Source organism: Apostichopus japonicus, chromosome 23 (assembly GCF_037975245.1).
Source record: "Apostichopus japonicus isolate 1M-3 chromosome 23, ASM3797524v1, whole genome shotgun sequence".
In the NCBI taxonomy this organism is placed as follows: domain Eukaryota; kingdom Metazoa; phylum Echinodermata; class Holothuroidea; order Aspidochirotida; family Stichopodidae; genus Apostichopus; species Apostichopus japonicus.
Genome location: NC_092583.1, coordinates 8,665,190 through 8,680,399, shown reverse-complemented (window position 1 = coordinate 8,680,399; position 15,210 = coordinate 8,665,190). Strand labels below are relative to the sequence as shown.

General features: G+C 37.5%; 3 protein-coding genes across 5 annotated transcripts in view; all 3 read right to left on the bottom strand.

Moving 5' to 3' along the window:
* Window positions 1–15,210, bottom strand: part of LOC139964539 (thyroid hormone receptor beta-like) — a 32,709-nt gene that overhangs the window by 10,378 nt on the left and 7,121 nt on the right. Inside the window, exons 2-3 of one of the 3 annotated variants that reach the window (XM_071966178.1) lie at window positions 15,120–15,158; window positions 161–276 (exon numbers count right to left, since the gene is read on the bottom strand). In XM_071966178.1, the coding sequence (XP_071822279.1) occupies window positions 161–276; window positions 15,120–15,158 (155 nt within the window). Of the gene's footprint in view, window positions 1–160; window positions 277–8,576; window positions 8,965–15,119; window positions 15,159–15,210 lie in introns of those variants that run through there. The other 2 variants (XM_071966177.1, XM_071966176.1) reach the window with 2 other exon arrangements.
* LOC139964537 (uncharacterized) lies at window positions 1,108–3,992 on the bottom strand. Its single transcript, XM_071966174.1, has one exon. It carries the CDS (start codon window positions 3,957–3,959, stop codon window positions 1,782–1,784), a length of 2,178 nt encoding a protein of 725 aa, XP_071822275.1. The 5' UTR covers window positions 3,960–3,992; the 3' UTR covers window positions 1,108–1,781.
* LOC139964538 (uncharacterized) lies at window positions 4,415–8,100 on the bottom strand. The gene is made up of 3 exons (XM_071966175.1): window positions 7,502–8,100; window positions 6,758–6,820; window positions 4,415–6,186 (listed from the first exon to the last, which is right to left on the bottom strand). Exons 1-3 carry the CDS (start codon window positions 7,815–7,817, stop codon window positions 4,421–4,423), a joined length of 2,145 nt encoding a protein of 714 aa, XP_071822276.1. The 5' UTR covers window positions 7,818–8,100; the 3' UTR covers window positions 4,415–4,420.

Here is a 15,210-nt window from a genome sequence, read left to right as displayed (position 1 = left end):
GAAGGCAGCAGGATGTTGATAGTGTAGTACTATAGAATCAAAGGGTTGATGGAGAAAGTGAGAAGTTTCATAAAGCCTTGATAATCTCCTTGAAATGGGTAAAGGGCTTGGGGGCTTGGGTAAGGGGTAAAAGGGCTTGAAAAGGATAGGACTGTCCTACCTTACAACCTTCACAGGTCATACATCTGTAGTGGTACCCAGTGGCAGCGTCACCGCAGACTACACACGGCTCGGGTCCGTTTGTAAGATCCATGTAACTTGGGATGTATGGAGCTCCTGTTAAGAAATGAAAAATATTTTTTCTCTCTTTTGTAAATGTAGGCTCTGTAGGCCGTGGGCCGAAGTAGGAAAAGTGATCTAAAAATAAACTTTCGTTGCAAAGTCACGGGGTCTACATGAAACCCATTATATTTTATTAGTAATATGTATTATTCTCCAAAATCAGTTGTTCCCAAGCGTCAATGTTGCACATTAATGTTTTTTAGGCCAAAATGGCGGCAATTTCCCCATACATATCCTGTACAAAATAGAATAGGCCACAAATACCATAAAATTGATCAGAAAGAGAATCTACCTTCATGTTGAGGTTCCGCCAGCTATTTTGAACATACGTACGATGATAATTTGTTTTGTGGGGGGTGGGGGTGTCTACCCAAGGTCATAAAGCACTAAAAATAGAATAGAGGGCGCTGTCCATTTCAGTATATCAGCGCATTGTATACTGCTATGTGAAAAATTATAATTAAAATTACTCTGCGATGCTTTTCATTGTAATTACATGGAAAACCTGTCATAACTTCTGATCATGTGCCAAACATCATTCTCCCTAGCCCAATCCTATGCACTGCAATTCCCATACCTATGTTTGGTAGCTGGACATGGATATATTAAATGGTGCTTAAAAGCGTAACCCTCTCCAAAATTTCAGAGATTGAAGCCCCTCTTGAATTGAAAATATTAAGGCAAAGTTAAGGGATTGGGAAGGTGAGGGGGAGGGTGAGGTGGTGTAAGGAGGGGACATGTATAAACCTAGTTTATAAATGAGGAAAGCATATGGGAGTGAGGCTCCAATGTAAACCATAAAGTGTAAAGAAGGCGAGAAAGGTGTGTTAGTTTCAGTTCTGAATTATATTATTATTATAGCAAAAGATCTTTTTTCATAAATTATCTTTGAAGCATTTCCTTTTACAGTTACTTTAAAAAGGGCCAATACCTTATGAATAAAGAAGTATACCTAAAAAATAGCATTTAGCATATTTGGTCAATGGTATATATGAACAGTGACAGTATTCTAGTTATTGTTACACTTTTTGAACAAGACATTCAATGCACTGAGTGAGGACATTATGTGGTACAATGATAATTAATTTTATATAACCATTCAGAGAGTCAACTGAGTTGGAGATTTCTTGAAAAACACGATTTTCAGAGCTAACACCACTTTTGACCAAAGAGATTTAGTTGGTTTGTCTACTGTACATGCAAGTTTGAAAATGTACTTAAAATATTATGTTCACAATCCAAGACATTACAGCCACATGCCATCACCAGTGCATAAATTCCTTTTTACCATTATTGTTATGAAGTAAAAATTGAAAACATTTACTATATCTAGTAGCTATATACAGTATGTATACATTTTCATAGAACAGGACCTAGTGCATTGCACATACAGTATTCATGAAAATTTGCAGGAATTCAGACATGGCAACTTTTCATCATGTCGTCTCTCATGCAAAATTGCAAAGGTCTTGAATAATATATAACTAATCATTTAATACCTAAATCACTTCTTCGTCACTATCAACCTCCTCCTCTTCAACTTCATTATAAGCAAACTTATTGTCACAGTCAGAACAATGACACAGATCTGTACATGGCAGACCATTTTGTACACATGAACAAATTCTCTGTCGGCATTTTGATTTTTTACATCCGCACTGAACAAATTCAAGTACACTATCAGGTGCAGGGGGGCAGTCCATCCAATCAATATCAAGGTTATCATCGACTACTTTCCATCCATGGCTTATGGGTGGAGGAACCTCAGGAAACTGTTCGAAGCATAGCTTGTGTATGGCAGTCTGGTAGTTTGCACGTAAAATATGCTTCTGCAGGGCATCCTGAGTAGGAGGCATCCCAGTTTCACACCTAACATCAAGTCTAAACAAATTTAACCTTGCTTGGTTCACATCTGTGCATGCAGTTTGGCCATAAAGACAACAAACAAATGACTGTAGTGTTTTTGACAACTCATTTGGGACATCAAATGTTTCTCCAAGTGAAGAAAATGTGTTACAAAATTCTGGTCTAGACTTAAGTACTTTAAGGCATTTTACCTTACCCTTACCATAAAAAGAACTAACACTGTCGCACCCTGTAAAAACATGGAAACCAATCAATGCAGAACAGATATCTGTTCCTACGTTATTAGCTACTTGCGATACATCAATAATGCGCTTCTTATTTCCTACTCCTGTACTGAAAAACAATCTTGTAGAAAGGGTACTGCACATTGCAACAGCTATAATCATTACATCAGTATCTGGGCTCTTAATGATAATGTTGTTACACTTCGTAACACTAGATGCATAAGAGCAATGGAGAAAAATCCTGGTATCAGCCTCTTCATGGTTACAATGAAGGGCAGGAACAGGTTTACACTCAACTCCTGACTCTGTTGTACATATTTGATGACATTCTTGATCATGGGCAATGAAAATCACCACACCATGCAGGTCCATATCACCAGAAGACCACTTCTGAAAAACATATTTCACCAATGACTCTTTGTTTGTGCTTGCACTTAGGAATTTCTTCCATTGCTTGGGTACACTCTGATCATCTGAATATATTCTAAAAATTTCTGTACCACCAACACCCCTTTTCTCCCTTTCAGCACTTTTTATGCTTTTATTCAGATAGCGATCGGTCACAAAGTGAACATACATTGCATTGTTACTTCTGGCTAGATTAAGGAGAATATCAAGAACATGTCTAGCTAACAAACCAAATGTTGCAGGTGGGTTTTTCAATTGTTGGAGGAGTGCCATACCATCAACAATCCATGCAGCTTCCATAGGAGGCCTTTCTACATACAGGGGTGTATCAACCTTCTCTTCAAGAAACTGCATCATTTTTGCTTTGTTTGTCTTTACCAAACTTCCTTCACAAGTAGCAATAGATAAAGGAAAGATACCTAAGGAGTAACTTAACATTTCCTTAATATCAACTTGACGCGAACTGCCAATCAGGAGCAGTCTTGCAAAAAGATTACGGTCTGATTTCAAAACAATTTCTTTGCCCTTCTGATTTGATTTCACCTTTTTTACCATTGAAGTGAAAGATTTAAGATTACATTTACGTAATGTAGCAAACACATCTTTGTCACCCTGTTGCAATCTCTCTTTGCAGTAGGCTTGCACAGCAGTTTCACCAACTTCTTGAGCTGAAAGTAGGTCTTCACAAACATCATCAGTAGCAACAACACCCGAGGAAATATTAACCAGTTGATGCTGATCAGGTTCAAAGGGGTTGATCATACTTTCAACTGTAGCCATTACCAAGTTGGTGTGCTCTTCGTCCTTGCAGATTCTTGTCTTATCAAGGTCTTTCTTCCGTGAGTGTAAAAACTTCCCTGCCATTGTCTGACACTCCTTGGTAATGGCAGCTCTCTCATGGCTCGATAAAATCCAGCGATGGACCGCACCTCTGTTCAGGGTAAAGCCAGTCAAACCGCCCTTTGTTTTTGTGTCCCTGTTGCATGTCTGTTCAATGGTCTGATCACAAGCAATCTGGCTAAATCCAAACTGATCCTGCCTCTGCACAACAAATTCTCCAGCAGACAGATTTTCGTGTACATCAGGATGACTTTCAGGGAGATTTTTCATTTCCAGCCAGTAGACAGGAAGGTACCGTGAGTAATGGACTCTATCACACGCAAAGAACCATGGTAGCATTGAGCGCACAGTTGACAAATGTAGATCCCAATTACCTCCCTGGTAGCACGGAGGAACAGCAGCAGAAGTTGCACCATCTCCAGATATGAACTCCAGAAGGCAAACGTTGGGTTAACAGCACTGTGCCTGCTAATGAACTGTTGAAATTGCTGTTGAAGCATCTTCAGTTCATCCATTCTTACAAAATCTAAGATGGTATTAGATAGATAACTTTCATGTAAGTCAGCCAAAACCATCCTGATTTCTTCTCTTTGTTGTTCATTTAATGTGTCCAGGAAAGCAAGCCAACGCAACCTGGATAAAGCATCTGCTGCTAACTTATGAGTCCGCACTGACCGGTTGTAGTGATGACCATTTAAAACTCCGTTGATAGAGCCCTGGGCAACGATATTTGACTCGATAAGTAAATCTCTTAGACCAGCATCACCAAAACGACTGCCAATGCAGGCTATGTATGCCATTCACACATGGAATTCTCCAAGTCTCATGACGATGCGGTTCCTAAAAACCTCACTTGTCCATCGAATTTGCTGCGCTTTGGCGTATGTTGCTTCATCCATGACCACTACCACTGTGTTGACAGAACTTTTGTCAGCGATCTTCAAGCTTTCTTGCAACACTGTGTGCAATGTGTCGTATTCTGTAGGACTTGCATTGATCACTGGCAAGTATGTAATTTGAGAAACCACTGGCACATGTGGACACAACCCAATATTGTAACCAGTCCAAGTGGGTATACTTGCACCATACTCTGCTTTCAGCAAATTATATGTTAAGTCGATGAGACGTGCCTCATTTTGAAGATTCACATTCTCCCCCACTTCGAGTTGATCACCGAAAGGTCTTGGCCCATGCTTCTTTACACCAAAATATGGCAGTATGTTAGAAGGTGGAGCTTTGATCGAACGCTGCTTTCTGCGTACGAGCGGAACTCTTTGTACTTCAGAGAGGTCATGCTTTCCTCGCTGGATTGCAATCCCATTGGTGCTGTGTGTAGTGCCTTTTCCAGTGAGGGTTTCCTCTCCAAAATCAATATTATCCCAGACAAAAGTCAAAAATTCTCCGGGGACAATAGTAGCTGGGAGTGCATCCGTATGGTCAAGATGTTGTTGAGCTAAGGCTGTGTCATGTTCAAGCACCACAGAATGGGAGGAACAGTGACCTAGTCCATTCAACAGTCCTATCAGTTGAGCTGATCCAGTAAGATGACGAACAGCCATACCAAGGGAAAGATACTTTGGTGTCATTTTCTTCCCTTTGAAAGCAAGTTGCATTACATCTTGAGCCACAGAAAGTAATTTATGATGAACAGAGTCTTCAACTTTCACTTTACTGGTGATGACTGGTTCTTCAGAAGCACCAACAACCCAAGCTAAGAAGTTGTAGAGCTTAGTTGGAACTACATGTTCAGCATTAGACAAATTTAAAGCAGCTGCTGTTGGTGGCCATTCCATAGGCTCGAAGTGATGCTGTGTGACTGAACTTTTCAAATTCTGGGCAGACATATACAGGTCCCTAATCGATGTTGGTGATGGATTCTTCACAGAGGGTATAATGTCATCAGTGTCACTGGTTGAAGATTCAGATGAATTGTCGTCATCAAATGGAAGATCTTCTACAACATCAGCAGTTGTTAAGTTGTCACTGTAGACTAAACAACTTAGATTCTTCCTTGAAGGCCTCAGGAAGACAAGTTGGGGATATGATCCCTTCAGCCGGTGTTGAAGAGAATAGGTCCTATATTTTGCAGCGTCTAGATTTTCAAATTTATGGACATAACCTTTGAAGATTTGCAACAATTTGGTAAGTCTAAATATCTCCGCATTCTTCACAATTCTCTCTTCGACAATATCATGGCAGAAAATTTCGTAGGCTTTTTGGTATTGTTTTATACCAAGCAAACCATCCTGCTTCTTTTGTGTAGAAAGGACTCTCACATACTGCTGATAACAAGTCTTATGGTACTTTGCCTCAAGTGCCACCAGATCTTGATCTCTGATATGAAGCAATAGCTTCTCATCATTCCTGATTTGTGCCGCTGTCTGCAGGGACCCAGCTGTAACCGTCTGGCACTCTACTAGCCTTTCCTTACTGAGCTTCTTCGTTAAAGAGTTAGTTACATAACTGACCTTCTGGCATATTACACATACTGGAGGCAGAATGTGGCCACTGTGTAGTGTGTGGACTGATCTCAGCAGCTTTGGGGCAGGTCCTTGATCCATTGTATCTGTTGACAGAGCAGATGAAGATTTATTTAATTATGTATTTGTGATACACAAATGGGCTTACTTACTTCACCTTAAGTAATTAAAAGTTGCTTTCAATTACTTCAATGTTGCATAGCTGATAGATAGTTTAAAATGAGATATGCAACATTACAATAAATTTCCACATTAATAAAAACAGTGACTGATAAAGCTCAAATAAAATATACTAACTTATGCTGCATACCATGAGTTTTGCAAAATGAGTATTCTATATTAATTTTTTACTTTATAATTCAAATTTTTTCCTCCCTCCTCCCATATTTGCTTTCAACAGAACATGGACCTGAATTTCGATTGAAATACATTTAAGTAGCAAGACACTATGCATGTCTGTTTACTTACCGAACCATGTGTTGTCGGTTTTTGGAAAGATATGTTTCACACATGGAAAGGGACTACAAGCAGTTATGTATGTTAAAAGAGCAGCGGCTTGCATCATTACAGAATCATAAGTTTGTTTATACTTATAGGCCTATATTCCAACACGTACATAATTGCACTCTATTTGAAGGCAACATATGGAAATCTTACCTGATTGATCATTGTGTGAGAAGTCTCTAAAATCTGCAGTATCAGTTTGAGCTGGTAAATCCTCTGCAAGACAGAAAATAAAAAAAGAGATTTGAACAAGTGTCTCGTTGAATCACGCCTAGGATGATGACAATATATATACTTTGTGATTATGACTTATTTCAAGGCTTGTATCCAAGAGACGGGTTGTAACTGTTCAGTTGGTTGAACCTGCATTAGTTCAAAACTAATATAAACAAGGGGTACTAATTTAGAATCCGTACCATTCGACGAACCCCTAACCCTACTTTCTAACCCTACTTCCTAACCCTAATTCACACGACGCACCTATTCACTGACTGTTATTCTATTGATTTGGAGGCCTCTATTGACAGCCGGATTATACAGTTCTTATTCTGCCGATTTGAAGAAAGCTTTCCCATTCATATGGTACGGATTGTAAAGTTAGGCCCATAGTTTTACCAGCACCAGCAACCCTCTTCGTTCCTGTGACAAATTGTACACAGAACGTACATTCAGCCAACCTTTTTGTTTCAGCATAGCCTGGGCTATTGAATAACAGTTTAGTCAACGTTAGAACTAAGCTAGAGCTGTGTACAATTTTTACCGCGTAGGCCTAGGCTAGTTGAGAACGACTGTGGTTACTGTAACTTTACGAACTCGAATTATACAGTTTCAAGTCGAATAGAGCATTCATTTTCAATTTAATATTTCAAGAATACTTTAATACGCCAAACAACTCACCAACTGATTGTGTAAGTTTTGACTTAGCCCTGGAGATTTTGGATACGTCGGTAAACTTCATATAGCATTGCCGATGATACCCGCACGTTGTTGTGTCTAACGTCAAGTTGAGGTCTGCATTGTCAGACAAAAGAGTATTGGCAAAATCTCCTAATTCTCCACCTAAAGCCTTCCATTCGTTGGCACATCTGATAACTTTAGCTTTGGAGATATTGGTAAATGCAGTCACTTTTCCTGAGGCTGTCTTTGAAACATGGATAACGCATTCTAATTTCATTTTCGTTCGACAGGCCGCCTTATCACTAGTTGACGCCATGTTCAAATGTTGCCAGATGTTAAAAAGTATTGCGCAAGACTGTAGACGCGATTGTGATTGGTTACTCGTGACATCATACGCTGTATTTTCGCCTTATAAACTCCTTCAAATTTGATTAAAATGGTAACGGTTATTAATTACAACTGCAAAAATGTGCACGTTAGACAACTGGGAACAATCGATAATGGTGATTTCATATTATTTTCATAATTATTATGACATTTGTTGGTAGTCCTCTCTCTGTTGCAACGAACTTAAACGATTTTGGACTTCGGCCCACGGTCTACTGGAGGAATGACAAATGACACATTAAATGTCACTTGGATATTTTTTTGAAACCAAACTTGGTACAGGTTCTTTACTAGTTGGCCAAAAATTATAATATATTATGCAAAGGTTACAGTGAAAGACATACAAATGGTGTGTTTCTCTATGTTAACTTGTTATACCAATGCACTACAAATAACACACACACATTTTGTTACGTTATATGTTAACTCTCCACAACAAATAATGTATGCTTGTTGACAATACTGCAACAGCAATCATCAAAGTATATGTCAGAGAATTGAAGATGTAGAATCGATATAAATCCATTTATAAAAACATTACATGACGTCGTTTATAAAAAGGCAGAGTAAATTCTTAGACCTGCAGTTTACAGCCAGTGTACTATTATCTTGAGATAGAAATCAATACATGATTCTCAACGCATAAACGCACAATGAATCCTCACTGGCCCAAGGAATACAATCTTACCACGATATTCCTTACTGCTGGTGAATGCCCTGTTGTCCTTTTCCTTACAGCTGGTCGAACCAAACGTATTACCTGGTGCTTTGCTACCCTCACATTTTCCGTAACTACCAGTTTCTTTAACACCCATATCTTGAGATTACCAGATTTCCAAAAAGTTAGAATCATGCCCAACACTCGACCTCATAAAACAAGCAAATGAATGCACTGAATTTTTGAAACTTACAACTTGTCTGACAGGAGTTTTGAAAGTGGAGATTTATAAGTGACCTGCACATTCTTTATAACATGAACAAGTTATTATCAGATCTCAGTATCGACCAATCACATCACACAGAAAATGCTGGACAGGAGGGAAGGTCATTTGTACCCACTCATTTGTGACTAATCTTTTGATAATATTGTATATAGTTATTTCTGGGAAAGCTACAATCTACCTGCTCTCTCTCTCTTTCTTAGACAACCTAGTACTTACATTCAAGCATGTCACAGCTGCTAAGGACACTGATAAATAGCAAACTGGCTATGCCTTAAAACTATCATGGAATTAAAGCTACATACAGTATAAATATATAAAATGACTGGTACTTAGATTAAGATATGTCTTATCAAGATTTAAAAATAATAATTCAAAGTAAAAAATAAAAATATTTATTTTGTACGGATTCTTGTGGATTTCTTTTTTCTTTATTACATATATTATATGTGAAATATTTATGGAAATGAATAAGTTACATTGTACTGCACTTAAATGCAATATTAAATATTAATTTTTAATCATTTTGGTAATAAATTTGAATACCTTCCAATTTTTTATTATTATTTTTGCAATGTCACTCAAATACAGTGAGTATTTGGATAGAAAATGAAATATCTTAATTTTTTGCTGTCATGATTGCTGAAGCAGTGTTTTTCTAGGGTTAAGTTAATTTAATTTACATATAGTCTCCAATGTCATAAAGATAAATAACTCTCATTCTAAGCAAGGACCATTTAGTTCGATCCAAGAATTTGTTTATCGTATTCTGTAAACTAAAATTTTTGTTTTAATTATTCTGCGACATACCTTTAATTAAAGTTTATGCCTCATTATATCATTTCTGGTGTGCTTCAAGTGGTCTTAAAATTTAAAAAAAAATTATGTATTGTGTAGTATATATCAGTTTCTTGACAAATTTTCCATCTTCTCTAGATGTAGAGTGGTTCATCACACAATTGTCACAAAATTTAACTCTGAAATGATTACATATTTAAAGCTGAATGTTGTTGGCACTTCCAAAGACCAATATCTATCTAACTATAATCTTTCATAGCAACCACTTTAATCTGCAAAGCCCATGTGGGGCTGGAGGAAATCTAAAACATTCAGCCTTGATAAATGCATTACTCATGATGGGTTGTAAATATTTCCAAGAACCTTCTGTTTGGCCTTGGGTTGGTCAAGCTGTGGTCAATATGACAACATAGTAATTTGGAAGACAAACCATATGGCTGCTTGGAATGTTTAACCATGGAGCTATAAACAGCTCCATGGTTTAACTCTGAGCAGGAAACTGCTGCACTTAATTATTGCCATGCTTTGCTAGAGCATGCTTTCCATGCTTATGCTTTGCTTTCCAAGTTTATGCTTTGCTAGCAAAGCATGCTCTCCATGCTTATGCTTTGCATTCCATGCCTATGCTTTTCTTTCCATGCTTATGCTTTGCTACAGCATGCTTTCCATACTTATGCAAATATCATCAATATTGTAAGTTAGCCATTTGTTTGCCTCTTAATTTAGTCGATTTTGAAACGTATTTTGTTCTATCTGTACGGAACGTAGAAACCTCTAGCACATAGCGTCTGTACTCAATACATGGTAAATACCTTCAATTGAAACAATTCCATCTAAATTCACTGTTAAAACTTTTTGAAATTTAGAATTAACATGCATGTGATTGTGATGAATACTAAATTATATGGAAACGTTTTCAGGTATTTTCAATAATACATTTTTAATTTTCACATCATGGTACTGTATGTCGGAAAATATTAATCAGTTGCATAGGGAATAATTTCGTTAAAATTACAATCAATTTTTGTGAACATGCAGTAGTTTGAACGGTGTAAGTTTTTGTGAGCTAACAATCTGTATCCCACAATGCACCTTCTTATTCCCATATATAACCTCCCATGAACTCTGCTCTCCCATTATATCACAGATGTGCCTCGCTACCACAATCCTAATAGCCTCAGATCTTGTTTCTCTAATGGAAATCTAACATGGACCAACAGCATATATCACCTGACATGTCACCTGACCCTTTTTGTGACTTTTCAATTGTTCTTGAGGATATTTTGAAAATGTGAATAGATCTTTCTCCATCCTCTTTTTTCACTGGCCATACATATTTTCCTGGGCCCCCAAACTGAGATTGCGTCCAGAGTATAGAGACCCTGCATTTCCCCTCCCCTTCGACCCACCCCTCTCATCATGCCTCTTCACCTCACTGTACATTATACGAGTCAAAAAAATCTAACAAAAGCAGAGAATAAATTATCTTGTATTGATCACTGAAGTGGGAATTACTAACTTGCCAAAATGTGAACAAGTATTAGTTGATTTCTGCACTGCGTGTCATTAGTATTTTACAGTACAGTATCAAGATGAACAGATTCATGCAATCCATCATTGCTACATAGATGCAAACTTTTAATCCTACTGAACAGGGAAAAAAAATCATCTTCTGTGTTGTAATAATTTCACCGTAATAAGTTCACCATAAAAATAATAGCTTGCAAGAAGTAATACTTACATAGATCATTCATACATGTTTCCTTTGATCAAAGGAATATACAATTACCAAATATGGACACAAATAAAACCAACAGAGCCACAAAAAAATAATAATAATAACTACATACTTAAATTACAATACCCTGAAGGAAAGCTGGACCTTGGTCAAGTTAGAATTCAAAGAACTCACAGTTGAGCGACTCTTCCAAGTAAACTACTGTAAAGCTTTATGTGTTTTTCGAAGTTTCAAGGCTACTATCAAATCTTTTCCCTGAAATCATTGACCATAGTTGCCTTATTATAAGTTGGGGATGGATGACGATCACAATCAATATACTCATAGGCGTAGGAGGCGGGGGGGCTGCAGGCCCCCCAACCAACAATTTTTGTTAAAATTCGGGCAATATGCTGAGAATTTTTCAGGCACCTACTGCAGAAAAATAATGTGCAATGTGTTTTTCAATGGTTAAACTGATATTATTATTATCGTTATGATTGTAACGACTTCCCCAATAATTATAACCAATATAGAAGAGTAATAAAACGACAAATGATTGTATGTTATTGGCATGCGATGTAACAACCGATGCATGCCTATATGATATGCACATTAACATGTTGAACGCACGGAGCGCGCGAAAAATTGTGGTTATATTTTTCGGGCAAGTCGTTGCAGCCCCCCCCCCCCAAAATCAAATTGGGCTCCTAAGCCTATGTATATATACTTGTGCCATTTATTTAATGATGATTTGATTTTCATTTAATATTATTATAGACAGATCTAGCTGGTTGCATTTTTCAAAGGAATTTTTATTTAATGATCGTTTGAGATTACTAAATAGCTTTGGAAGTCGTCTGTCCTAGCGAATGACTCATTGCTTACAGATTCAGGCTGAATTGTAACAAAATACCCTTCTCCTCCCCCCCACACCCCCCCTTCCCCAACAAAATGATTAATTGGTGTCACCCTCCATCACTTTGGAGATACTGAAATAAACAAATATAATACTATAGCCTACAGTAGGCACATGATCCATCTAAAGGGGAGTTTACTGAACCCAAAGCTGGTGTTCAAGTTAGCAAACCAACATATCACTCCTCCATAGTGTACATATATTGGTCATTCTTTGTTGTATAAGTTGCTACATTTCTTCGGATAACCAAATTTGCTGTTCGGAAGAACCCGAAAGGCAAGGAAACTGCTTAAAAATTGGTCCTGCAGTTTCATGTGTAAAGAATAGAAAATATGACCATATAATTTGTACTTCCAATGGTAGGAGAAATTTATGCAGAATTTTTAGTCTTGTTTGTGTAGGTAAAAAAAAAAAATTGATAGCAAGTTCATTTTGTTATAAATTATAGCTATTGGGAATGGGAGTTATAAGAAATTTACCTTTTTAGATATATGCTTAACCTTTGAAATGCTCCTTTAAGGCTCTTTAAAGCTTAAGAGTGCAGACTGCGTGTTAATGTTTATCCATTGTTTGATAAATTATAAATCATAACTAACTGAACCCCAAAATGTTAGTTTATCTTCTTGTAAATAACAGAGCATCCTTGGATGAAATTCAATACCATTTGTCCTTGATAAATTCGTCATCTATTTTAAGGGATGTTAATTTGAGGCCATATGTAACAATCTTTTGTTCTCCCATTGAGTTTTTGTGTTGCATTCTAAGGAACTGACCTAATCGTCTGCATATTAGACTACATATAGTCCAGTCACATTTCACCAAGTGTAAAGGGTCATATAATAAAAAAGTGGTATAGAAAGACAAACCCTGAACTTCTGATAGCATTACGTCACTTCAATGTCTACGACATATCAAAATTAGGCTTGTGACCCCAAACCTTAATAGGTTTGGATATTTACCAGTAACAAGCTTACCTGTCCCATCACAACCTCAGCACTCTCACTCTGCCATGCCTAGACAGTGAACTGGTAAACTTTCATGTATGCTCTCTATGACCTAACCCCCCCCCCCCAACCCCTGCTCCCATGCGTCGGTCAACGACCTCCCAACAGAATTTTCGCTATTCGGGATCTCTTTGGGTGTTAACTGAGGAGTCAGATCTTTGGATTGATCTACGACATAAAGTTGTGCCTTCTGCCATGCTTTAATCCTCCAGTGGTTATCTGATCCAAAGACGGTTTGATAAATTGCTCATCTTATATGTAATTTCTTCCATCTTGTCTGATATATACTGTCAAACAATCACTCAAGTTTCTTTGAATTTTTCTTAATATTATATCTCTCTTTTTCTTTTTTGTATTGGACATAAACGTTGTTAATTCAACATGTAGCAGTGAAAATTGTCCAATCAACCAAGGCATGTATGTTGTCATAAGAATACCAATGATGCAGAGATAGTGACTTCAATTGGCTTGAATTGGTCAGAATGAAGGATTAACCAAAACTCTTTCCCAACCCAACCAAACAGCTCTACCAAAACGTTTTTGCCAGCCTGGCAGACAAAGACAGATCATTCCTTTACAAACTAACTATAATTGCCCCTACTTTCTTCTTTTTGCTCTCCACCCATCTCTCTCTCTGTATGATTGTTTTAACTGCTTCCTGTATCCTGTCCTATATGTGGTCCCCCTCAGGTCAAAGCAAGACCTATAACTAGATTACCCACTTTTATCTATTTACAGCTGGCAAACTTTGCAAAGAATATCACCACAGACTGTGTCCACTTCTCTTTGATGTAATGTTACATAACACTAGTGGCATATTGAACAGCTGGGGTGATTAAAAATCCCTTTTAAAGTGTTCAAAGCTTGATGCAGACAAAGGCTCTTTTTTTTTTTTTACTTTTATATACCACAGTCCTCCTGCTTGCAGTTTGCTTTCTTTCTTCACTAGCTTGTTTCTCTACCTATACCAGTGAACCAGCGAAGGGTTACGTAATTTGTGTGAATTGTCTGACCATGCTTAAACAGTGATGATTTGCACATTGTGGTCAGCTGGTGTATGTACATAAAAGCCTAAGTTACTTCTATTGAAGGTTCAAAGGACAAGATTATAGAGAGAGAGAAAGAGAGGATTAGTGATTTGAGGGTTAAAGACATGAATGTCAACAAAAACAGGATGAGAATGTTCACCTCAGGAGGTCATGGGTGTAGGAGGAGGAGGTTGTTTATGACCCCATCAGGTCACACTATTGTTAACATGACACTACTGACTGAGGAAGTATGAAAGAAAGGGGGAGGGAGGATGAAGGGGAAGGGGGGTATGTTGAAAAGGAGGGAAGAACAATCAAAAGGAAGGAAAGATAATGATTAAAAGGGTGCAATTAGTGCATGTAAGGGCGTGATTCTAGTTTTAATGTACTTCCATGATATGTATTATGCTGTTGGATTACAAACTCTGAACGCATTAGGAAATAGTTTTCTAAATTAAAGAGATGAACAGTGGGTGAGTGGGTGAGGGGATGGGGGGTATGTGCGACATCAATGATAACCACTACATATGAAATATAAAAGAGAGAGAGAAACATTGTAAGTCAGGAAGAGAAGATACCTAAAAGTGCCACTTAAAGTGAAATGGTGAAGCTGGGTTAAAAATGCACAAGATCAGGAAGATGCTTAATCTGTTGCAAATGGTTTTAAGAAGATGTAGATATGAAAAAGCTATGCAGTTGTGTACTATGGATATGAAAGATGAGAAAAGTATTACAAAGTGAGGGAAGGAGGGGGACCAATGAGCATAGCTTATAACAACAGTTAACTAAAAGCATTTCCATATAAGAAACTACAAAAGACTTACGTTTCTCATTACTCTGACTTGACATCGATGAAGGTTGATCTGGAAAATGTAAAAAGGAATTAAATTTTACAAAAATATGAATTTGAAATAT